General features: G+C 37.8%; 1 protein-coding gene across 3 annotated transcripts in view; it reads left to right on the plus strand.

Annotated features, from left to right (window-relative positions):
- ABCC8 (ATP binding cassette subfamily C member 8) overlaps positions 1-25,086 on the plus strand; it is an 81,469-nt gene that overhangs the window by 37,988 nt on the left and 18,395 nt on the right. For all 3 annotated transcript variants that reach the window (XM_049821006.1, XM_049821009.1, XM_049821007.1), the window contains 15 exons: positions 2,695-2,800; positions 3,021-3,131; positions 5,092-5,167; positions 5,259-5,364; positions 10,090-10,125; positions 11,727-11,762; positions 14,263-14,361; positions 15,201-15,285; positions 16,549-16,629; positions 18,258-18,395; positions 20,804-20,929; positions 21,634-21,733; positions 22,364-22,611; positions 23,597-23,757; positions 24,907-24,976. In XM_049821006.1, coding sequence (XP_049676963.1) covers positions 2,695-2,800; positions 3,021-3,131; positions 5,092-5,167; positions 5,259-5,364; positions 10,090-10,125; positions 11,727-11,762; positions 14,263-14,361; positions 15,201-15,285; positions 16,549-16,629; positions 18,258-18,395; positions 20,804-20,929; positions 21,634-21,733; positions 22,364-22,611; positions 23,597-23,757; positions 24,907-24,976 — 1,579 coding nt within the window. The remainder of the gene's footprint in view (positions 1-2,694; positions 2,801-3,020; positions 3,132-5,091; positions 5,168-5,258; positions 5,365-10,089; positions 10,126-11,726; positions 11,763-14,262; positions 14,362-15,200; positions 15,286-16,548; positions 16,630-18,257; positions 18,396-20,803; positions 20,930-21,633; positions 21,734-22,363; positions 22,612-23,596; positions 23,758-24,906; positions 24,977-25,086) is intronic.

Raw genomic sequence — 25,086 nt, forward strand, 5'->3', positions numbered from 1 at the left:
TAGCTGTGCAAATAACCATGTTTTGATCAATACATCTATTCTGTGGCTTAAAAATAAGGTCCCCTGTGGAGATATTGGAATACAATGTCAGTGAGAGCTCTTCAGAGAACATAGGGGTTTTTATTCTTTAAGACTGTAGAATGGTGTGACATCCTGAAATATGAGTTGCTACCTCTAACAAAAGATTTTCTCACAGCTGTACTGTTTCCTTACTAATTGCCACAGGAGTGGCAATTCCAGAATTAAGCAGAGCATTGGGCAGAGGTCTTGCAGAGGACACTTAAAGTACAGCCACTGATATGCAACCAGAGAGCAGAGAGCAAAATCAAACTATTGAATGGTCTTGTTTGGGTATGCATGGTCCAAGAATAAGTTTGCTGTCTTCTTTTCCTCCCCCTCTAGACCCTGGAGCAGATACACAGGGGACTTCTCTATCTGCTTTTTATACCTTCAGAGCAATCATTAAAATGTCAATGTAATTTTCCTATAGAGAATGTAGGTGCAGCTGCATACCAACACCATATAAGCAGCATCTAAACCATCATTTGGTCCATTTAAAGACATTTAAAATGTTTGTCGTGGTTTAACCCCGGCCAGCAACTAAGCACCACGCAGCCGCTCACTCACTCCCCCCCATCCAGTGGGATGGGGGAGGAAATGGGGAAAAAAAAGTAAAACTCCTGGGTTGAGATAAGAACGGTTTAATAGAACAGAAGAGAAGAAACTAATAATGATAATGATAACACTAATAAAATGACAACAGTAGTAATAAAAGGATTGGAATGTACAAATGATGCACAGGGCAATACCTCACCACCCGCCGACCGACACCCCGCCAGTCCCCGAGCGGCGATTCCCTGCCCCCCCACTTCCCAGTTCCTAAACTAGATGGGACGTCCCATGGTATGGAATACACCATTGGCTAGGTTGGGTCAGGTGCCTTGGTTGTGTCCTGTGCCAACTTCTTGTGCCCTGGCTGGCCATGAGAAGCTGAAAAATCCTTGACTTTAGTCTAAACAATACTGAGCAACAACTGAAAACATCAGTGTTATCAACATTCTTTGCATGCTGAACTCAAAACATAGCACTGTACCAGCTACTAGGAAGACAGTTAACTCTATCCCAGCTGAAACCAGGACATGTTCTTTTAAACACCTGGTTCACTGAACAAAAGGTAAGATCATTCCTAGCCCTGTTTTCCAGAGCTTTGTGCAAATAGATATAAAAATCTCTAGCAATGGGACTTCTGATTTCTTCCTTTGAGATAATTGACCTTCCCCTTGAGGAATTTTCCTTTGAGATAATTGACCTTCCCCTTGAGGAATTTTGGTCCAACATTGATCCTGAATTAGTTATTATTCCTCTTGTCCCATCCCAAATAGTTATTCTCCCCCTTTTTAATTGCTTAGATTGTAGTACCTGCTCTAGCTAAATTCACCCCACTGTATATCTTTTAGTCCTCAGCTGCCATTAGCAAGCGGAGAGGTTGACAGAAAAACTGTAGAACCAGTTCTCTCCTAGGGAGTCCCCAGCTTCAATCTCTACTTGCAGGACAAGTGCTAACTGTACAGGGCATCTGCCTTAGTGCTGTAATGCCTTGGTCCAAGCACTGTTCTGGCACCAGTGGGGTATCTCATGAGGTTCTTAGAGGAAACTGTCTCCTTCTGAAAATGAAATCCCTGACGGTGGAATGCAAAATAAATGGTAGGGGGTTTATTTTTTGAGATTTGCATAGTAACAGATAGCCATGTATCACTATGCTACAGTGGCATCATTTGCCTGTTTCTCCCCAGTCAGCCTAAGGCTAAATACTGAAATAATTTTTTTTAGTCCTTGTCCATAAATCTATTTTTAGGAACTTAAGGCCTTCTGGCACTTTAGCATTTTGGAGTCTGATAGTTAACTTCCAGCTAATTGAGCCCCATTGATGTTGAGTTCATGATTCAATCCACTTCCTTTACAAATTTCATTTGCTGTCCCTGTAAGTAGATTAGGCATACATTTTATAAAGTCAGGTAGAGAGATAAAATTGATGTCATGATCTGTTAAGTGTCATAATAAAGGCACATTATCTCTTAGCTAATTAAATCTTAAGCAGCTTGTGAAGATTTTATGCCTTCTCCTTTGTTGCTGGTTGTCGGGATTCCTTTTATATTATCTGTTGAACACTGTTCCATTAAGGTATATTCCTTTATCACACCTCATATGCTTCGTATTTCATCATAGCTGGTTGAATTTAGCTCACGGTGTATGGATTTCATCAGACTCCTAGTGTTCATAAGACCGTTTAGTAGAACTGACTGCAACACTTCAGTAACATAAATTACATTAAGTCTACGTCAGCATGTGGCTTTAAAACGAGCTGCTGTTTTAGCTGGTCTGCATCCCACAAAATGCCTGAAAAAATCTTTTATATAATCTCTCTGGTGGTATCAGAAAATACAAGACTTGAGAAGCTTCTGCACAAGCCATTAAAATATCATCGCTGTTAATAGACAACAGGGCGGGTTTTGTCAGCTTCCTTGTAGTCACTTCTCATTGCACATATTCATATGACTGTAACAAAATGAAGACAAACAAACCATACAGCAGACAGTGGTTGAAGTACTAAAAGGGATGCTATCTAATAAACATTGCAGTGAACAAAAGTTTTGCATTCCGGGTTGACGTGTGATTCTGTTTTTTCCCTTTCAGTGTGCAGAAACTTAGTGAATTCCTGTCAAGTGAAGAAATTGGAGAAGAGCATGATAAATCTTCAGAGCTAAGAAGTGCAGATAATCACAGCAAATACCAAGCGGTGGTGAGTAATGCTGTTTAGTTGCAGGTGAAGTGGCTGGAGTAGTTTGTAACCAGAATAAATTGTTTACTTTTCCATTTCTTACTGATTATTTGTTGCAATTGGAAAAGCTCTTTTTAATACCCTCTCCTGTATAGGTCATAACATGGTTGTTTGTGTTTAGGACATTTTGATGGTACTGCCACCAATTACTGCTTATTTCTGCCTTTCTGATTTTGCACAGCCACTCAAAGTTGTTAACCGCAAGAGGCCTGCCAGGGAAGAATGGAACAATTACAGCTCTCACATGAGAAGACCCATTAACATCACAGAAGCAGATGATTTTTGTGTAAAGGTGATATGAAGGTCACTCTAATAACACTTACTATAGTTCACTAATAGTCACTTTTTGTATTCTGATGGCAGTTTCAAATTCAAGAACCATCATTTGATATGAACTGTCAGACATTTGTGCTCATGTCAGAGATTAACCTCCGCCTTTCTTTTCTGACGTTTATGTTATGATTAGCTGTGTATATTCCTCTAGATTTCACTCTGCAATTTTCTGTTTGAACTGTTTAAGTCATTAGCCCTGTTCTTTTGACAAAAATTTCCTACTTAGAACATAGAACAGCCCAGATTGGAAGGAACCTCAAAAGATCATCTGGTCTGACCTTTTATGTATGCCAGACTTTCTTCCATTTCCAATGCCTGTACAGAAAAATGGTATGAAGAAAATTGATAAGAATTTGTTTTAGACATTCCTAAAATAATCTTGTTATGGGTCTTCCCTTCCTCTTTTGGAATTCCTAGTAGCCTTTCAAGATGAAGTTAAAAACTAACCTCCAAAGACCTAACTTTTTGGAAGAAAAAATGAAAATTACCCATGCCACTTTGAAGACTGATGCTCTTGATTTGCTCTAGAAATGGCCAGAAGTAATAAAAATCCTGATGGTTTTTGTAGTGGTGATGCAGTTTATTTAGAAAGTCTGCTATTACACTTGCATTTCCTGCATAAGAGAATGAATAATTTGGTTGCATGGGATTAAATAGGACAACTAGTAGTGCTTTCAGTTTGGGTGTGGTTTATTTTAGAGGCTGTCATCTGACATGCTGCTTTGGTGCAGGATCTTTCTTGAATAGACTTCCAAGAAAATAAGAGGAATATTTGAGAAAGGGTTTTGGGGAGGTGGTGTTGAATCAAGAGACAGCCGGAGTGACAACAAGGGAGTTTGTCACAAAGGAGAGGCCAGAGCGGTAACCTCTGTAAGGATAGTATTTATAAAGTCTCAGAATAGAAAGCCAGTACCAGCTATAATCTTTGGCTCCATCTGCTGACATCGTTGTCACCGGCGGCACGTGGGTCAGGGTGCTTCTGCAGTTTCTGTCTATCTGCAGCTCATTGCCCATGAAGGGACATTTTTTTTGAGAGAGGATCTTTTGGCTGCCTTCGGTAATCTAGAAGGAGGAACACTGCACTTTCTTTTGCTCATTTTTTCTTTTTTTTTTTTCCCAAGATAAGAGTATCACTTTTTTTTCTCCAGGGTAGGATAAAAGTATCGCATTCCACTCAGATCAAAAAACGTTGTACCTTGCATTGCTGAAAGGCTTTGAAGGCTTCAGTGGCTCTGAAAAAGGGGGAGAAGAGGGTCTTGTATAAATACAGGCCTTTTAAAATTGTCTCCTGTTTCCTATTTTTCCACAGTATCCATGGAAATCTCTTCCATTTAAAGTCCTGAACATGCTTTGTGTCTTGTTTTTAGTCTTTTTCAGTGAAAAGATTGCTGTATCTAGCAAAACCTAGGTTATTTGAGAATCATATCAGAACTACGAAGGAAAATACTGTAATAGGCAGCAATATCAAATTTCTGTGGAAAGTTCTGCAAATCTTCTTGCAATTTGGACTCTGTAATTGCTCTATATGCTGCAGTGTGTCTAGTGACATTCAGTGCTCTGCAGAGAGCAAACTGTGACCCTGTATATGATTTAATGGTGTCATAATCACTTCACTTATTTCATGTGCACACCTTACAGATAACAAAACAAAAGAAACCCTAAACAGCAAATTTTTTTTCCTCAGGAATTTTCCATAATTTTCTAACTGCTGTTCTTGTTTGTGTTCAGAGATTCTTGCACATCAGAATACAGGCCTTTACAAAAATCACTCTCTTGAAGATCAGTTTCCTGCATTGAGGAAAGGCTAACTCTCTTCCTATGCTCAGTGTAATGGAAATAGAAGTGTCCCTGATGTTGAAAAAAAAAAGTCAGCTCTAAAGCTGATTTTCTGTTTCTTGTTTCTCTCCATCTTGGCATAGATCACAAATGGATTTTTCACTTGGACACCTGAAGGTCCTCCAGCATTGTCCAACATTGATATCCGAATCCCTCAAGGTACAAAATTATATTAGACATATCAGAATAAAATGTTTTTCTGTGAGCATTTGGTAGATCAGAAGTTTATATATGCCTTCTTTTCTCACAGGTCAGCTAACAATGATTGTAGGACAGGTTGGCTGCGGTAAGTCATCCCTCTTGCTAGCCATACTTGGTGAGATGCAGAAGATCTCTGGGAACATATTTTGGAGCAGGTAGTGTTACTTAAAAATTCAAGCTTGAGTTGAGTAGTAATGCAGAAAAAAGCCAAAATCTATCCTGGGAACCTTTTTGTGGAATCAGGGGGTTTGTAGGTGTACATTCAAGATAAAAACCTTACCCTAATGTTAGGGGAGCACATCAGAACGAACCCCCAGCCAGGGTCAAACAAACTATCTATTCTGTTAATAGGAATAGATAACCATACTTGGGCATTCTGTACTCTAGCAACATAACCTGAGTGAAATGGTAACTAATTTGGGATCAGAATTAATTAGCTCAAGTGTTGTGCTGCTACAGAATGGCATTTGCACTTTCAGGCATGAGCTTGTGTCTTTGAATGGAACTATAAAGAGGTACCAGCTCACCAGCATCGGTCCTTGGCTGTGCTTTTAGATATGAGCTCCATCCCAGCACTGCTCTAGTGCCTGAGAAATTGAAGAGATTTTTATAAGTGGCAGTGACCTCAGGGTACTCCCCCAGTGCATCCTGCCTGATTTGACAAGAGGGAGATAGTCATGTCCTTCCCCCCTTTTCCAAGAGGACACAGCAGCTGCGCTCTGACAGCCAGATACAGGCTATACTTGTGTCTAACTTTTGTACTGGCCATGAAGGGAGTAAAAGAATGCTATCGAACTCCAACAGCTGTACTGTTCAGACTTGGTCTCTTGACCCTCAAACTAAATGACAGATGGTATAATATATTGTAACTCTGTATGTGATTTCTGGTAAATTACTGCCGTTTCTAGTACACTGGCTGATCAATGCGTGTGAACATTTTTGGCCTGTTTATTTCACAGTACTAGACTTCCTAGCCATACAGACTACACATTGCCTATTGGGATACAATTATTTGCAGGTAAAGCTTGTCAAATTGCAGAAGAACCTAGAGAAACAATTAATTATTTTTCCAACTGATTGGGAATGAAGGAACAACAGTGCAACTGTAAGTAAAATCCACGCACTCCAATGGACAGAGGGTCATTGTTACTCGGTGGATTCTGCACTGATTTTGTGAAACAAATCTCACAAATTCCTTGAGTGTTTGTAGCGAGATTATTTATATCCAGCCTTCATGCGTAAGGCAGTCGCACTACTCAGAGTTGCACATGCTTTAATAGTAATAGTACAAAGAAGGGCGATTCCCTATTTTACAGGTGGGGAAAATGAAACATAAGAAGGTGACCCTCTCAGCTAGTGAGGGAGACAAGAACAGATGCCAAAGTTCCAGAATGTGGTGATCTATCCATTAAAACATACTCCGATTTTCTGCTTAGGAAAATATGGTGAGGAACAATACAGAATCCCTGCAGCCTTATTAGGTGAACTAATTTCATTTCAGCAAGGCCGTAATTTTTTACAGATGACATAACATGATTAAGAAGTGTAATTTGAATGTCTGATGCTAAACTAAAACAGATGACATGACGGTTCTGATGAGACTGTGTTTTTAAATAGCACTTGTTTAGAAGTATGTTCTTCACAACAGTGTAAAGGTCAGAACTGGTTTTCGTGTCTTCTATATGTGCCAGAGTATCACAAGGTAAAATTCACTTGTTATCACATTTGTTTTGCTATCTGTCAGATATGTATAAAGGGGCTTGTGGCTGAAACAATCTTAGCACTGTAAGTGCTGGCTGCGCTGGGACAGATTATGTTCTGTCTCATCTTTCAGAGCTGGTATCATGTGCACTTGTCTATTCAGAGTGATGGATGCAGTCAGTGTAGGCTGCATACCTGTATTGTAAAGCTATCAGATGAAAGCTTCCTTAATTTGATAAGAAAGTAGTAATGCTTGACCAGGTACATGCAACATTATCCCAGGTTCAAGGAGAGTAGTCTTACGAAGTAATCATGAGAGCTTGTAGCCTTAGCTCAGGCAATAAAATGTCACCAAAATCATTAAGATCCTTGTTACAGCTCTTTCTTTGGGATGAGATGAATGCTTGGCTTCAGTCATTCATGTTACAGAATAGTCAATTATTTCATTCCAAATTTCCTTCCCCTTCCCTTCCTCCAAGGTCATAGCTATGAAGATGAAGGATACATCCTGCTGACATGTCACTCGGTGCTCAAGAAATCTGGATTCTATTCCTGGCCCTTCCCTTGGACTAATGTATAACCTTGCACAAGTCATTTCCCTCTGTGCCTCCATAGTCTATTGATAAAAACAGGATTAGCTGCATATCATCTTTATTGCTTCCTATAGAAATTATTTGTTTCAAAGCCTTAAAAAGAAATGTAATTTATTCCTGGGCTAGGAATCAGCTAATCAGAAGTGAGCACTGGCTCATTTGTGATTTTTTGATGTTTGTAATACAGTGTGTGCCTGGAAGATCCATCTCAGATTACTGCCCCTTGTCCAAAGCAGGCTGAGAGCATCTTAGTGTAAATATTTTATAAAATGGTTAGAGATTAACAAAAATAGAGAAATAATTATTTACATTCTGAACAGATGGTAAATAGTATTGATTTGACTGGTTATTGAGTAAATAATTACAGTATATGCCATGCTAATTTCTTCTGGGCAGTATCTCACTTTGAGTAGTCCCAGTTCAAGTCCAGGGAGCAGCTTATAGTGTAAGTCTTTTTGGAGTAAATAATATCAGAAAATTGACTGAAATGACAAATAGTTTATTCAAACAAGATTGTCATTTGTTTCTAAACAAGACATTTATACTCTCATGTGAATGTAGAGTCCTTATAATGTGAAGGGAGTGCTAGATTTGTTAAGACTCTTAACAGTAGATTTTCTTTTACTCAGTGTGGAGTTGGCCATTTTCATCAAATGACAATATTTTTAAAGTTATTTTGACGCCTAAAAAGTACATTGATTTTTATAAACGTGTTTACTGGAGTTTTTGGAAACATCCAGGTACTTTATTTAAATTGGAAATAGAGATCTGAAGACTTGAAAATCTCAGTAGGCACATATTTGCATCTTTAGACTTCCATATGCCTTGAAAAATTAGACCTCATTATCAAACATACATTACTTTAACATTTCAACGCTGGTAGAAGATGAATGCATCCTTAATTGCCAGGAATATCCAGGGAAAGGAGGGATAAGACAAAATCAAAGTGGGAAAAAGTGGCTTGAAACAGCTGAGCTAAAACTGCAAATGGAGAATTAATTTTTTACAGCTACAGAATAGAAACACAGGTCAGGGAATTGATCTGACAATACTTGCATATGAAAATTGTGGTACCTGTGGCTGTATAGCAAAAGAACACAGTTAGCAGAGGAAGTGGGGACATTGCTGTGTACTGCTGCATCTCATGTTACTCTCTGAGAATCGTTTGTGCCCTGGGAGCATGGTGCTTTGCCCTGGTTTCTGAGCAGAAATGGGAGCAAAGTTGCATGCCTGCAGTAAGCGCAGGTAAATTGTGCTAGCCATGAGGGACCCTGGCTGATCTTTGCTGCTTCAGCTCCATTGATGGATTACATGAGCTGCACAGCTTTCTGCCCATCTTGTAGGCTGGTGTAGCAGAAGAGCACCGTGGAGAGGGAGTCACTGTCGCACACGAACACTACATGCCACAAGTTACCAAGGTGTTCCCTCGTAGAATGGCTGCCTGGCTGCCTTCAGGGTGGTCCGCGAAGCAGGAACTGGTATTTGTTGTTCAGCGTCCTCGTGTTGTGCATGGAAGGGCTGAAAAAAATATTCCCTATTTCAGCCCCTTGATATTTTTTGTAAAGAATGTGTTTCTACTTAATGATATGCAACAGGTTCATGAGTGTTTAGAGAAGGTGTCACTAAGACCAGTGGAGTGCAAGGTAACTGTGGAAAAGCTTTGTTCAGTGCACTGAGCTTTGGCATAAAGATAATAGTGGCTGGCTGGCGCTCTCAAATTCTACAGTGAATTGAATTTAGATATGGTCTCTGCTCACAATGCATTAACTCTTTGGAAGTGTCTCAAACCAACCTTTTAAACTGCAGGTATTGTTTTCTTTCCTGGATATTTATAAGCAAATGGTGTTAGCATAAAGTTAATGAGACTGTTCTCTTTAAAGCATGAAAAACTTTGTTCGTCCTTGATTTTGTTTATACCACTTGACACACAGATTTTTCATTCTTTTCCATGGAACTGACTTTAGCATCGGTAATAAGTATGGCCAGTCATCCCGTCAAAACAACTCTGTGAACATCTTGATATGCGTTCAAAAATAGCAAAAACAAAACCTGTCTGTCCCTCAGACCTGCCCACATTTACTTATACAGGCACATCCCCCCAAGGATTGGGCTAATACACAATGCAGCATGTTGCAAGTCAACTGAAGGTGGGATTTGGGGTTCAGACTAACCCTTTATATGCTGCGAAGGTGCAGTTACTGCCATGGAAAAATACAGTATCACAAATTATCAGTTTGTTTTCCCTGAAAATGTCCATTTTTAATGGAACTGCATTCTTGTCACATTAGGTCTTGTCACATTAGGCCTTCTCAGTTCTGTTAGCACCTGCAGCACAAAGTGGAGGTGATTTTATTTGTTGAGTCAAATTAAATGTTTGTAAGCAAAAAAAAAAAGTCACCAATTTTATTTTTTTTGACTGCTAAAATCAAGTCAGTTTGTGTAGAAGGAACAGATGCTGCGCTGCAGCTCTGTGATAAATACTGTTTGCAGTCTGTGCACTAAGTGGAATTTAATAGTTTTTCTTTCTGGGGCAGATTGCCTGTGCTTACTTAAGTAAACAGTCTTTGCTTTCTATTTGTGATGCAGCTGTACTTCTGACAGTGAGACGGGGGAAGATGTCAGGTATGGTACTGTATTGGTCTTCCTACTAAATCAATAGAAGGAACTAAAGGTTTCTAAAATCTGTGCTTAACATTTTCAGAGTCAGAATTCAAAAAATCGGTGAAACTTTCACTGTCTTAACTAGCTTAGGTGGCTTCAAAAATTGTATCCTATGTGACTTATGGAAATAAGAGTTGGATTTCCTTTATGAAAACATTGCTGTTTGGCGATTTTGAAAATCGTATCCTAACTTTCCTGTATGTCTGCAAAAATTCTTCTCTCAAAGTCTCAACCAGAATTTTCCCTAGTGCTACACTTTAAAAAATAGTATCAAGTATTGCTTTAAAGGTTTAATTTATTAAAGCAAATTCTTCCCATTACCCTTATCTTCATTTTTTACATCCTGTCATAAGTTTATGTTCTCACCTAGCATTCTTCAGGCACACACAAACTGAGAAGTGTGGTGAGTAGCAGATTAGTCCATCTCTTGGCAAGGGATCCATGCGTGGAAATTATTATTACCTGATTAACATAGCTCAGCTTGGATTTTGGGAATATCTACCAAATCAACTGAGAGCAAAGCTTTCTGGCATGCTTGTCTTTTTGGCATAGCACACAAACCTCCAGAATTGTAAACCTTGTAAAAGTGACAATTGTGACAATCTTATCCCTGCTGAAGTCAGTGAGAACTTTGTCACTGAAATTGGCAGAGGAAAAATGTCATATGTTGTCCCTTTTCTTGACTTAGGCTAAACTGTATGTCTTCTACTGACCAGAATATTTTCTTGGTTCTGTGACACACCAACTATTCTACTGCCTTTCCTTTACATTTATCAGTCTCTTCTCTCCCATTTATCTTATTTCTCAGGCTTGTTACCTGTTTGTCGGGCTGAGTCCTGCAAAACTTCTGCTCCCATCTGTGTAGTATAAGAGGGAGTTTCGTGTATCTAAAGACTAAGCCTCATGCTAAAGGATACTCAGAAACCTCACAGTTCTTTGTGTATAAGAGAGACTGCAATTTGTGGGCCAAGTTAAAGTGAAACCATTTGAACCCATTAAGATACAAGAGAAATATGATCAGAATTAGACATTCACATGTTTGAAACTGTTATGGGGATGGACAGCAAATAGTGAGGTAACATGCCCAGCAGTATGGCGAGCATATTAAAAAGTAGGAAAGAATATAAGACTGTATGAAACAATTACCTACGTTATCGTAGGTTCTGGGAATCCTAGTTGGGTCGGTTAAGTGCTGTAGGAGTATGACTGGTGGTTGTTGCACTCGCATCCTATAGAACATTTTTGGTGTTCTCAGAACAGAGTGTTTTCAGCCAAAGTCTTGTGAGATCTTGAGCATTTCCTCATAGGTGTTGAATACTTTCTACAAGATTGTTTAGTGCTTCTCAAAACTGAAGCTTTAACCATACCTTTTTTAGGTCAATATCATGTACAGAATTTTAACGTACTTAAGAGTTACAAAATGACTACAAAACAGAAATAAAAGTATTTTTAATGTTAGCATAGTGATAGTACTTTAAGGTATTACTTGTGTTGTCTACAATCATTAAATTGTAAAAAAAAACCCACAAAACCACAAACCACCTTGTGTTTGTTTTCTGCAGCCCAGAGAAAGAATCTCCTGTTGACATGGAATTCAGGTATGACACTTTAAAAGCTAATGGGAACCTCCAGAGGTCCCTTCCAACCTCAGCCATTCTGTGACTCTGTGAACATTCTTCAGAAGTGTCTGCACTTAATGAGTTGTTCCTCCTTAGAAGGCAGATAGGTTGTCTCTGTATGCAGCTACTGCAAGATTTAGAAGTAAAAACAAGCAAATGACCCTTGTTCTTAATAACGGCAAAAAAGTACGCTCCTGAATACTCAGGACTGGTAATATCAGAATGTTCTATTACCTACCATCAGGCTGAAAATAATGGAAACATTTTTTTTGTTCATGCAGTAATAATATAGGACAGGACAGTATACATTTCTCTCGTATCTGGAGACTGTTTGATTTTGAGTTGTTGACTGATATTAGAAATTCATAAATTGTGCAAAATAATCAAGATACAACTGTAGTCAGCAATCCAAAATACACAGGAAAGGCTTTGCAATGTATTATTTCCCTACCATTGTAATCATAACTCCATTGCATTTTAAGTGCATCTATTTTCTTTTAAAAATTGGCAACATTTCAGACTTGGTAGGTTGAAGACACTGAGATTCATATATCAATGTCCCTTAACTAGTCTTATTTTCAGTGATCTTGAACATGTACTGAGCTTACTGGACTTAAAATGAAATGTGAACTTAGAGTTAGATTAATAACTTTAAACAAACAATCTTGACAATGTTGTTTATCATTCTAAATTAATGAACAAGCTTGATCCTATATTAGCCAAAGTGCATAGTCTCCAGGGAGCTCAGGGAAGGTTTTACCTATTTATTGAAAGGTCAAATTTTGCTGTTTGCCTCTTTGCGATAATTAAGGGGCTATGATTAGTCTATGTTGTGTTATCAGAGGAAAAAAAATTACACTCCTTTGATGAAAATGCATGTTTATTTATGCAGTCTGGGGGTAGGAGGCAATTACTTCCACCTGCAGAATAAATTCTTCATAAGTCTTTGTCTGCTAAGCTATTTGTTTGCTTTCAGTCTTTTAAGTGTGAAACCTTAGGTAGGTTCAAGGCAGGCTTTCAGAGAAAGTGTTGCACACTCGGCCTCAGAATATTTTGTTCTCTGGATTTTTGACCACGTTTCTCACAGTTCCAGAAAAAGTTTTGTTTGATTGCGTCTTTACTGTAAGAAGCACTGTAGACACACAATAGATTTCTCATATGATCAAGCATTTGCAAGCTTTTTGCTTATGTCAAAATGTGATCTGCCCTGAGAAGTCATCCTAGTGACAATTGGTAATTAAGGTTAATTTGGAGGGGTTTACTAAATTCTAAGTCTGTGATGAATTTTGGCAAGCTTATTGCTTGTTCCCAAATTCCTTGCAGTAATTAATTCTCACCAATGGGCTCAAAGCAGAATGTAAGTAAGCCAAGTGTGAATGGTGTTCCCAGGCATTGTGCTGGTACTGAGCATGGAGTGCATCTTACTGGCAGTGCCTGTATCTTCACTGAACAAAAGAACACTTCTTACAAAAGTTGTAAAAACATTTTCCTCAAAATTTTGCTACTATTTTTCAAAAACAAATTAGAAGTAACTTTTCAATCATGTGGAGAATTAAGAGTAGCAAAAGCATAGTTTCAAGCAATGAAAAGGAAGGGAATACATTTTCATCTTGGAATGTTCAGAGCAATTTTTTCTCAATCAGTGGGATGAAAATTTCATATTAATTGAACTGAATGCTCTTTGAATTAGATTTTGGGACTGTGGGCTGGACTGCCTGGGGAATTTTTTCTGGGTGGTTTTTTTCTGTGTCATTTTCCAATAAAGAGAATTCATAAAACATAATTAAATTCTAATGATCCATCAGACATTTGAACTTGGAAGCATGTTAGCAGGGTAATGTAACTGTGTGTTCTTTCAGGTCATCAAAGAAAATTGGATCCTTTAATGACTTCTAAGCAACCTTGGTGAAATCCTGAAAAAATGAGCAGGGCAAGCGACCTTAACTCCTGATAAAAAAAGATAAAGTGCCTGGTGTAATTTGGCAGCTCATGGTTTGAATTGCATTCAGGTCCAACTAGAAAGAGGCTGCTGTAATGGCTGTCTAGCAGACAAAGGCTACATTTGGGTGAGAGGTCCTATTTTTTCATTGGATTAGCTGATATAGCTGGAAAGAAAACAGATACACTTTTAGGTGTATGATATCTCTTTTGGCCCTTTTCTGGAGGAACAGTGATATGCCAAGGAGTTTTCCAACAGTATCAGTTGCTCTAATAAAAAAAAAATAAAAAATGTTGCCTTTCTCCCAGCTGTGCCTTACTGAGGCCCTTAGTGCACAACAGCCAAAAAAGCACTACTACTTCACTAGTAAGCAGATACTTTTATTTTTAAATAGTAATAATAATAATCCCTACAAAATAAAATATGCATGGTGAGAGCCTGTTGACCATACCTGGTAAGTTGTCCCTTCTTTACAAGAAAATGGTTTCCAAAAACACCTACTGCACTGGTAAACTGGGAGCTTTTTTTTTTTCCCCACAGGAAAAGAGGCTCAGTAGCATATGCATCACAGAAGCCTTGGTTGCTGAATGCCACAGTGGAAGAGAATATCACATTTGAAAGCCCTTTTAACAAACAGAGGTAACAGGTTTCTGCACTGTTACATGCTTTACTCCCCTTTTTGCTAAATAATGGAGTTGCATATGCCTCAGTTCACGTATGCGTCCCCATCTTCCTCTAGTAACAAACATACTGCCCTGCCTGGACATGACAAAAGACCTTGAGTTCTGCGCAGTCCCCCTTTGACTATGTTTTTCCTGAGGGACATGAAGGACAGTGTTTAGTCACACTTCAACTTAAGTGTAGAAGTGTTTTCATTTCCAAGGACCATGTTTGTTTAGCATGCAGTATTCTCTTCTTACACCTAATTGACTAGTTTAACTGTCTTAGAAGGACATTAGCTGTTTGGGAGTGAGAATGTTTATTACAATTTCAGTATTTGGTACATTGTGAACGATTAATGGGCTGCCTTTTTATTCAGTATAAAGGCCCACCCAAACATTCTAAAATATTTAAAGTTAATTGCTGCTATTCTATCACCCCTGCCCTTAAAAGAAGTGGTTGGCTATGTTTTCTTCTGTCATCCTTGGATATTGAAATAAGAAACAAAGGCCCTGGGCATGAAAAAAGTTAAACTGTGAACAATAACAATATACCATGGAAGAAGTTGTGCTTGTTTCGCCTGGTTTTAATTATTAAATGTTTTTAATTGGGAAGGTGACCTAAGATGCTTTTTTTTAGCTGAAATATTTACTTGCCTGTGATTGAAAGAGATCCCATTAGAACAATTAGTGGCTAACAAAAATGTTTTCCACTGTGTGATTTTTCCAGCTGGTTAATTTTTGTTCCTCTGCAAGTAGGAAATGTGCTTCTTTAGCAGTATCTGTGTGGATTTTGCGTTACCTTTTTTATTTCCGCAGGTACAAAGCAGTAATTGATGCTTGTTCCCTCCAGCCTGATATTGACATTCTCCCTCACGGAGACCAAACCCAGATTGGAGAGAGGGTCGGTAAACAGCTACAGACTTCTATTTTTGTTTTAAATATAGAGAGGGGGTTTTATTATTTTGTTTTGTTCTTAAAATCTTAGTGGTTATTTGGCAACAAAGGTCATCTTTTAGTTAAGTGTACATTTGGGTCATTAGTCTGAAAGTGCGTTGCTCAGTAAACATGGAAACATGGTCGTTTATGTGAGATGCAATGATTTAAATGTGCTGCTATCAGAATGTTTGACTAATTCTGCAGCTGCTGTCTCAAATATCCTGACTTCACTGCATGTTTTGGTTTCTTTAGGAGTAACATAAAAATCAATAATTTGTAGACTTTTAGAGCCCCTTCATTTAAAGAAGGGCAGGTGTTTAATCAAAGGCAAACTAAGCTTTATCACATCAGGGAAGATTAGGGAGTGACAAGAAAGGAAATAGAAGTCACAAATTCGTAAACAATTTACTCTGGCATATATTGGCACTGTCACCAAAAAAAAGAAACAAAAAAACCCCAACCCCCCAAAAACCCAACAAACCATCCCATGCGAGGATACATTTAAGGATACATTTCCATGTCTAATCTCCACACTGGCTACCATGTTAATTTTAAATGGATTAGTTCCTAACCCTATTCATTGTGTAGCCAAACAAATGGTTTTTTGACAGAAGGAGTGAAGTGGAGGGGAGGGAGAAGGTGAGGTAGCGTCTTTTGGCAGCAGTACTGGCTTATGAGAGCTTAAGGTGTTTGTGAAACTGCAGGTGGATCACAGGAAGGATAAATAACTTAGAGCGGGGAGGTAGCAGAGGACTAAGGGCTGAAAACAAGCACAATAGCAACCAGGTAATGTTTACCTCAGCATGGTCTGACCTCCCAGCTAGCAATTACTGATTACAGTATATGATGGAGCTGATATAGTATGACAGCATACAATTATGAAAGTAAATAAAAAACGGGACACAGACTCATAAGGCTAACTTTTGAGTAGGAGTCTAGTTTAGACTGCCTGCAGAATATCTATGCCACCTACATCATTATGTCACCACAAACCATTAAACATTTCCCATCCCTCCAGTATGTATGGAGTACAGCTCCAGACAGAGTGCTCTGGCTTTTCTAACAATTTGTGTACTGTGTTCCCAGCTGAATTACAGGCCCACACTTCTGAAAAATTTCTCTGGGTTTCTTTGTCCAGAAAGGCTTCTGTGGATAATCCAATCAGAACATGAATATTCAGTTGATGTTTTTATAACTGTCTGATTGTTTTTCTCCTGCTTGTCTCCAGGGTATTAATCTGTCTGGAGGGCAGCGCCAACGTATCAGTGTGGCAAGAGCACTTTACCAGCAGACAAATGTTGTGTTCCTGGTGAGTAGGTGCCGTTATGTTTATGATCCAAACAGAAGCGCGAGATACAAGTATTTAGAGCTTTTCATGGATAACACACATGGAACGTTGTGCTTCACTGAGCTAAGCTAAATGTGCACTGTTTATTTTATAGTCATTGTTAGCTAGCCTGCAGGTAAGAAGCATTTGTAAATGCTGCAGACAGACAGATAGGTAATAGGACACAAATTGAAATGCTGATGCTTTGCCTCTCAGTCTATTGAAAATGTTTTTTGATCCTTGTGTTTATCTTTGGTACTTAGAAATCTAATATTCTCAGCTGTATTCATGAAATTCCTAAGCTGCCTCAGGCCTAAAATTAATGTTGCCCTGTGTCTGGGGTGTTTCCTTTACTGCAATAAACACGGCTGTCTTCCCACCCTGAACTGTTTGTTTTATATCCTGTCCCAGCTTCAACAGAAGTGCTATGGAAAAAGGAGAGAGAGCAGGCTCTAAAAACTTGGTATGTGGGAAAACAAATACATCCTACACACTCACAAGTAGTGAGCTTGCTGGCTTTCCAATTTAGGACTTCCTTCTTAAGATCAGTTTTTAAGGAGCTTTGAACCCAGCTGTTATGAGAGTGAGACATGAGTCACATGGGATTAGAAAAGCTGTGCACATTAGAGGTCATCCCTAAAAGTCTGGGAGGTAACTTAGACCTTTCCCTGTGATTAGGCTGATCAATATGTGCTTGCTTCATGTGTAGGGCATTTCCAGGCAATGACCAGAAAGCAAGACAGCAGAGAGCAGTTGGGCCAGATGCTGCAAATCAGCAGATCCAGTATTGGGCTGATGTCACTCAGAAAGCAGAATTAATTCAAATTCAACCCTATTTTATTAGCAAACATCTGGAGAAAAAAAAAACCAACAAAATTTGATTTTTAAGCAATCCTCATTTTACTATAATGTAATAGTATGAAATAATAATACTAAGTAAATCCTACAGCCAGTATCACTAGTGCAAGCAGAAATAATAGATTTGTAATACCATATAAAAAGGATTAGGTAAACAAGTCCCCCAAAAGATGGTACAGATTAGTTTATGCCTAAATTAATTGCATGTAATTCATTGATTCAGTAAGATAATCTGGGTCCTAAATCAAGCATCTGAGCAGAGTCATCAAAATGATCAACATGTCTCCTTTTGTGATTCTTTGTTAATGGAGTTTTGATTAATGGATAAAAAAAAAAAATCAGAAGGCAATTATGTACAAGTAAAATAAAATTTGCTCCTTGTCACTGTCCCTGAAGCAGTTATGCAATATATGACATAGACATACGTTGCTGCATTGTCTTGAGTCTGACAGAAACAATGTACTGCAGTTACGAAGGCTATGAAACACACTGTTGAGAGGAGCAGTTCCCAGAAAGCCTCATGAAATCATAGCATTTACAAAGCTGATGTTACCCTATGTCTGAGTACTCACTGCAAAAAGACAGTTCAAGGTTTGTTGTTATGTAATTCCTCAGAACAATTTTGGATCTTCTGATGGCCTCTTTTGATTGTCTATATTGATTTAATTAGTTTTACTGGTATTAAAATCTGTCAGTTTCCTTAAATCCTGTAAGTGCTGGCTTCAAAAGCTGAATTCTTTTCCTCGTGACAGGATGATCCATTTTCTGCACTGGATATTCACCTAAGTGACCATCTCATGCAAGAAGGGATCCTGAAAATGCTACGTGAAGACAAGCGGACCATTGTGCTAGTAACTCACAAGCTGCAATACTTACCCCATGCTGACTGGGTAAGAAAGCTCTTCCCGTTTTTTCTGAGGAAGGAAGAATGTGGCATGGATATGTCTTGCTACAAACAAGGCTTTCGCTGCATCTTTCCACCAAGTGGTGGTTTAGTGAGAAGAGACATAACAAAGATCTTTTGAAAATTAGGCAGTGAGTTTGGTGTGCCATAATTTTGGGATTCCTATCTTAGAACATATAAACAGGTTGGATTTTCATAAAGCTGATACTTAAATGTAGCCTGCTTTCATGAGAATATTAAAATATATTTATCCAAACCCATTCGTTTTATTGGAAAATTTTGCTCATTTTTTTAATCTCAAAACAATGAAATGTTTGAGTAATGTATTTGCCTCTGCTGGGATGTTACTAGGAATTTGTCTGTGCTGTCACAGGAAAAGGTATGTTTATGGATATTGAGGTGCGTGGAAATACCAGGGAAAAAACAGTATTTCCTTGTGGTTAGTGCTAGTGCATAATATATCAAGAACATCTTTACCCTTTGTATGTTGGCAAAATTTTAAGAAATGTGTAGTATTCAATTGTTTTGTTAGGTTTCTTTGTTATGTCTTGTAGTTTACAGAAAAAAATGAAGGTATGCTTTCTATAACAGTTTGCAAATGCAAATGTCAAAGATTAAGCAAATCAAGCAGGATAAGGAGGTTTGGGTTTTTGGATCTTTGGTTTTTCATTGGTTCACACTGGCCTTGCACTTAGTTCTCGTACAGTTATGCAGCTACAACATCACAGGTCTTCTTGCCCAGAGGGATTGATGACTGCAGTTAAGCCTCCTATCAGGACTTGTCTGTCATTTGCAGCTTGCAAACACTACAGCAGCAGTTACTCTGTCTCAAGAAATAATCGTATTTCAGCTGCTTTCTGTTCTTCATATTGGCTTGCTATAAAGTTGCAGATAGACATTAATCTTGTTCTGATCATGTTGTTGGTGGGCCACATTTATCCTGTATGGTGTCTGCCATGACCTTGTCCCTCAGTTGTACACCTTTAAGAATTACTGCTGTTCTCAACACAGTTCCGGTTTTCCTGTTAGTGTCTCTCAGGATACAGGAATTTTTTGCCTTCTTCCCCTCCCTATGAGGTCCATCTTAACTTCCACTTTTTCAATTGTTATATATTTGCTTTTTTTTTTAATATGCACAGCTATGGCCTTTGTATCAGTATAATCTTTTTTACTTTCTCTATGAATGTCAGACCCATTTGTAGGTGTTTGTGGTTTATGAGATACTCTGAGAATTATTTTATTTTTATTATCTTCTAATTTGGCTTCAGTGTTGTTTTATGAAATATACTGTTCCAAACAGACTGTAGGACAAGAAGGACTTGTATTAATTAAGTTTATAATTAAAAAATATTTATTAAGAAATAGTTCTGGTTTTTTCCCTAAGCAGAGGTCTCATTAAGCCTTAGCAGGTTTTACCCAATGGAGTGCAGCAGGAATATTTATCTTCTCTTATTAAAGAATTGTAAATAAAAATATAATTTGAAGTATATGCAATGGTCCTCCTAAATCTCCGTAGCAAAACCCTCAGAAGAATTCAAGATCCAGCCTAATTACAGGTTTCCTGAATAAATTGACCGCAAAAAGATTCTTGTTTGCTTTATTTTTTCTTTTCATGGGGTGTAAATTCTTCGCAATGAGTGGAATGGATTATTTCCCCACCCCCTGCCCATGGAAATTTCTGAGTTTCCAGGGAGAGAGAACAATACTGCATTAACTATTTTCTAAAGATGTCACATGGGTTTACAATCCACACGCCTCATTTTCCAATTCTGCTTGTCAGATCTAAAATGAAGGTAGTTACACTGTGTGTATAATGTAGTTACACTGATATAAACCTGGAAACCACACCCTTCAGACTTTGTCTTGCATATGTAATTTTTTTTTTCAAACTGTCCACTATTTATGCTTTTAAAAGCTTTAGGGATTCAAATTTTCCTTATCAGGTCCATGACATCAAAACAGGTGGTGGAACCAGCGTGCTCGTATCTATCTAATTGCCTGAATGAGGGCAAAACACGCTGTGCACAGTATGTTGCTAAAAGCCTTTTCCTTTTAGGAGGTAAGAGAACTGTAATATCTGATCTTGCTAATGACTTGTATTTAGGAAGAGTAATGCACTCTCCTGTCTGCTGATGGGATCCCTGTTCTTTCTTACTTAAAAGCAGCTTTCCTTTCTGAAAGCATGAAGTGCAGGAAGTTTATGGTTTTGCAGCATCTTGAGTGAAGGGGGTAGAGTCAAGAGGTAACTTCACTATCTTTTTAGAAGGCAGATTTGTTCGCAGAAATAGTCTTTATTTCAGAAAAGAGAAAATTCTGTCCAGACACAGCAATGTAGCTTTAAAATGAATAGACACGTGGCTATTTATCTCACCACTTGTCTTTCTAACTTTTTAGATAATTGCAATGAAAGATGGTAACATCCAGAGAGAAGGAACACTCAAGGACATTCAGAAATCAGAGACTGAGCTCTTTGAACACTGGAAGACATTAATGAATCGACAAGACCAAGAGCTGGAGAAGGTTTTTGATGGGCAGGGCAATCAACATTTGCAAAACATGTGACTTTTTTTTTTTTTCTTAGATTGAAAGCATTAGCAAGGATTGACATGCTGTGTGTGACTTCTAACTTAGTAGGAATGTAGTATTACTATTACCATAATTATTTATCTATTAAAAGAAATTCTTTCATCTGGACATCTCATACTTTCTTGATACTGTTGCCTCTGATCCATTCTTGATAAGAAGCCCTATCAAAATATTCTTGTCTAAGGAATAATAAATAGGGCCATTTTAGGAAAAGCATTGTTAATGTGCAATACTGACCACTGCTTCTCTAAATATGCCTGAATTTATTCATTGCATTGGGTAGAAGTTTTTCAGATGCGCCAATATCAAGCTCTCTAAATCATTAACACATTTTGTCTTTAATACTATAACACAGGAAGAATGAGATATTAATCTTAGTTCTTATTAATTCAGTTAAATCTGTCCAAGTTAAGATTCCAAGAGGGTTGGGATTGACAACCTGAAATTTATGTCAGATATTTAATTTATAACCTTAGGTTTTACACAGAGGTAGCAAATCAATCACTTATGACTGCCTGCTGTAAGATTCTTACTTTTATTTTTCACTGATGTTCTGATTGGAAACAAATTTTGTTATAGCTAGTAATTTTATTTTAGTCATTTTCTGGCTGAAAACACATAAACTGTCCCTTTTTTAGGAGACTATTATTGAAAGAAAAACTGTTTTGGAAAGAACGAACCTCCGGAGGACTATGTATTCCCGTGAAGCTCTGCTGAAAGATGACGAAGAGGATGAAGGTAAAAGGGCACCCTTTGAGCCCAGTGCCACTACATTACTGTTTCACAGTTGCATTATATTAGAAAGAATTAGCATAATTCAAACTGGCAAGAGAATAATCATTTTTCAGGTAGGTCGGAGTTCATAAAAGTGCTATTTCCATTGATTTTACCTCTGGACTACAGGGGTAATGCTTGTGATTTCAAGCATTCGGAAATCATAGCTTCCTCCAAACTTTTGAGGGTTTTTTTCTTATACTTGAACATGTTTTGATAATGGAAGAGGAATAATATTGAATAATTTATACTGGGTGAACTTCAAACCTGTCAATAGCTAAGCACGCTTGTTTAAAGTTTTACATAGGAAAAAATTACAATTCATTTTTATCAAGCTAGTACTTTTTTTTTTTTTTTTTGCAAAAACATTGCTGAAGGCATTGATTGCCTAGTGCTAAGATTTTTTGCATTTTTTTAGCATGCATTACTAACTTTAGCAGGTAAATATGTGCATGTGTAAACAGTTAATTTCACCTTAAAGCCACTTTTTATCTTGCATGGTAAGACCTGTTTTGCAGCTGCCACTTGCCAGTCCCTACGAAAGGTGTGTATGAGTAAGTCAGTGTGGCTGTACTTTTTTCTTGCACATTGCAGAAGAAGTAACAGAAAGTGATGATGAAGACAACCTGTCTTCGGTGCTGCATCAGAGAGCAAAGATGCCCTGGAGAGCCTGTGGCAAGTACCTCAGCGCAGCAGGAATCCTCCTTCTGCCGCTGCTGGTTCTGTCCCAACTGCTGAAGCACACGGTAATGGTGGCCATCGACTACTGCCTGGCGTGCTGGACCTCAGAGGCCATTTCTGTGAAGACAGAGCTAGAGCTGAAAAACTGCTCCGACTGTGAGGTATGCAACACCTCGTTCACCTTCCTTTTATGATTTAACCAGTGGTGATCTGCCGCTGTCAACCTCTGCTCCAAGATTTGCATATGATGTGCTATATTTCTAGTAGTAGAGCCTTTCCAGAGTATTTTGAAGGTTAATGCATTTTCAGGTACACAGTGCAATGAAACTGACAATTAAGTTTTGTGCAGTTGTTCTCCTTTTCCTAGATTTGTTGTATTTTCATCGTCTAGCTGATATGACTGAACCTTGGTCTCTAAAGTAAATTTGATGTTGTAGTTATTTTTTCTTTTTCCTGTACTGTTACAAGTAGGACTTTCAGGTTTTGTAAGATACAGGAAACACAGATTTATATTTTTTTTATGAGCACACTTTTTTGGTTGGTTTTTGTGTGAATTCCACATGGAACTGACCACAGTGTTACCTAGCAGGTTACTCTGTATGTATAAAGCAGTAGTGGAGGGAGTTTGTTAGAAGTGGGATTGTTTTCTTTATCAGGATTTAGTGCCTGAAAATAATCTTCGTTAATGTTCAGGAGGTGCATGTATAATTTCACTGGAGTCATACTTTCATCTCTAAAATATGCTTTATTGATGCTGGGTTTTAATATGAAATTAGTATTTCAAAATAAAAACTATTATATTCTGTTCCTATTCAAAAAATAGACCAAAACAACAAAGCTGTAATAAATGCTTTGAAGATTTTTTTTTTCCTTCAGATTAAATTATCAAATATATCTTTTAAGAGTTTTTTTGTAGTATTCTATGACTTTAAATTTCTGATTAATCTCTTATTTTCATGGAAACAGTCCTCTGTCCAAAGGATAATAAACTATGGTTTAAGATGGTTGAAAATCACTGGCAGTTTAATTTAGGGAGGAAAAAGGATTTACTCCTTAGATTTTTTCAGTCCTGCATTTGTGTTTTTACAATAAATTTTAAACATACTTTACAGTGAATAATTTTGTTACTCTTTCTTTGTTTCTTAGGATTTCAACCATTCTCCATATTCAAAAGTGTTCAGCATTCTCTGCTGTCTTGGGATTGTGTTATGTCTGGTCACATCAATAGCGGTGGAGTGGACTGGCTTGAAAGTCACCAAAAAGCTACATTCTTCTTTACTAAATAAAATTATTTTGGCTCCAATGAGGTATTCCTCTGACTGTAATACAAATTGTATTGTAGTCATTTTGTGTTCCTTACTTCAAGGCAGTCTTCTAAGCACAGTTTTTTATTAAGAAGTTACTGTGAATCACATTTTTTTTAATGTGTCATTGAAAATCACCAGGTATCAAACTACTGAGCAATTTTTGAAAATGGTACCCAGGCTGCTCGAGTTCCTAGACACTAGTCAACTGTTTTTGCTGCCTGACTGCAACTTTAGAGATTTACTTCCATGCATGTTTAATTTCTCTTTGCTGTTTTTAATTAGAGAGAAAACGCAGTTATTGATCCATATGTTGTACAATTAATTCATAGTGTGCATCATAATCTTAACTACTGGAAATACTTACTGTCAGGCAGCAATTGTGAGAGCCTATGAAAGATAATGAGCTTAGGCAAGTGTCATCACAGGCATCATCAGAGTACACTGGGATGCACAGATACTGTAAAGGCCTTTGTCCTGCTTAAGTTTTCTTTCTGATGCATGAAAGGAAAGTTGTAGTTTGATTTAAACCTGCAGCTGTTGCTGCACATTAGGGAAAATCCCTTCTTATCTTTAAGCCAACTGTATTTGACCCAGAAATTATGGAGAAATAATATACATGGAAAACCTCAGAATATTTTTTTAAAAACTCTTTTTTTTCAGGACAGAATTAGACTTCAGATTCAACATGAGTTATTTAACAATTACAGAGCAATAATGAAGTTTGCATTTTGCATATGCAAATACAAAGGAAAGGTCTTTTAATAAGTTATTCCAACATCTGTTCCTTGTTATGCATTTCTATTCCCAGAAAAATGCAAGCCTTGCGATTTAACTTTGTTTGCATTTTTCATTAATTGAAGAGGCCTCAAATTGCAAATCTGAAAGGATTTTTTTAAAATGTAATCATGTGATTTGTGTAGCTTAGGCAGTAGAGGGAGCTGAGGACATGCTTGCTGTTGCGTTACATTCAAGATGGCCATTTTAATGGAAAGCCATGGTTATGGGGAAAAATAAGAAACCTTACTGTGGTTGTCAATTTATTTGCTTGTGTCTGTGATACAGTACCTAGCTTAAGGAAGACAGAAAAAAAAATTTAAAACTATTCTAGTATCAGTATTGTAAACTTTCCCATTCCTTGTCTCATTTTAGGTTTTTTGAAACAACACCTCTGGGAAGTATATTGAACAGATTTTCAGCTGACTGCAATACCATTGACCAGGTACTGAATAAATATATTCAAGCTGCCAAATTATCCTATCTTTCCCAGTCTGAAAGACTGGATTTTCATTTATTGTACACTCATTTAGATGAAGTTTACTGATGATCTAT

This window comes from Accipiter gentilis, chromosome 17 (genome assembly GCF_929443795.1).
Source record: "Accipiter gentilis chromosome 17, bAccGen1.1, whole genome shotgun sequence".
In the NCBI taxonomy this organism is placed as follows: Eukaryota; Metazoa; Chordata; class Aves; order Accipitriformes; family Accipitridae; genus Astur; species Astur gentilis.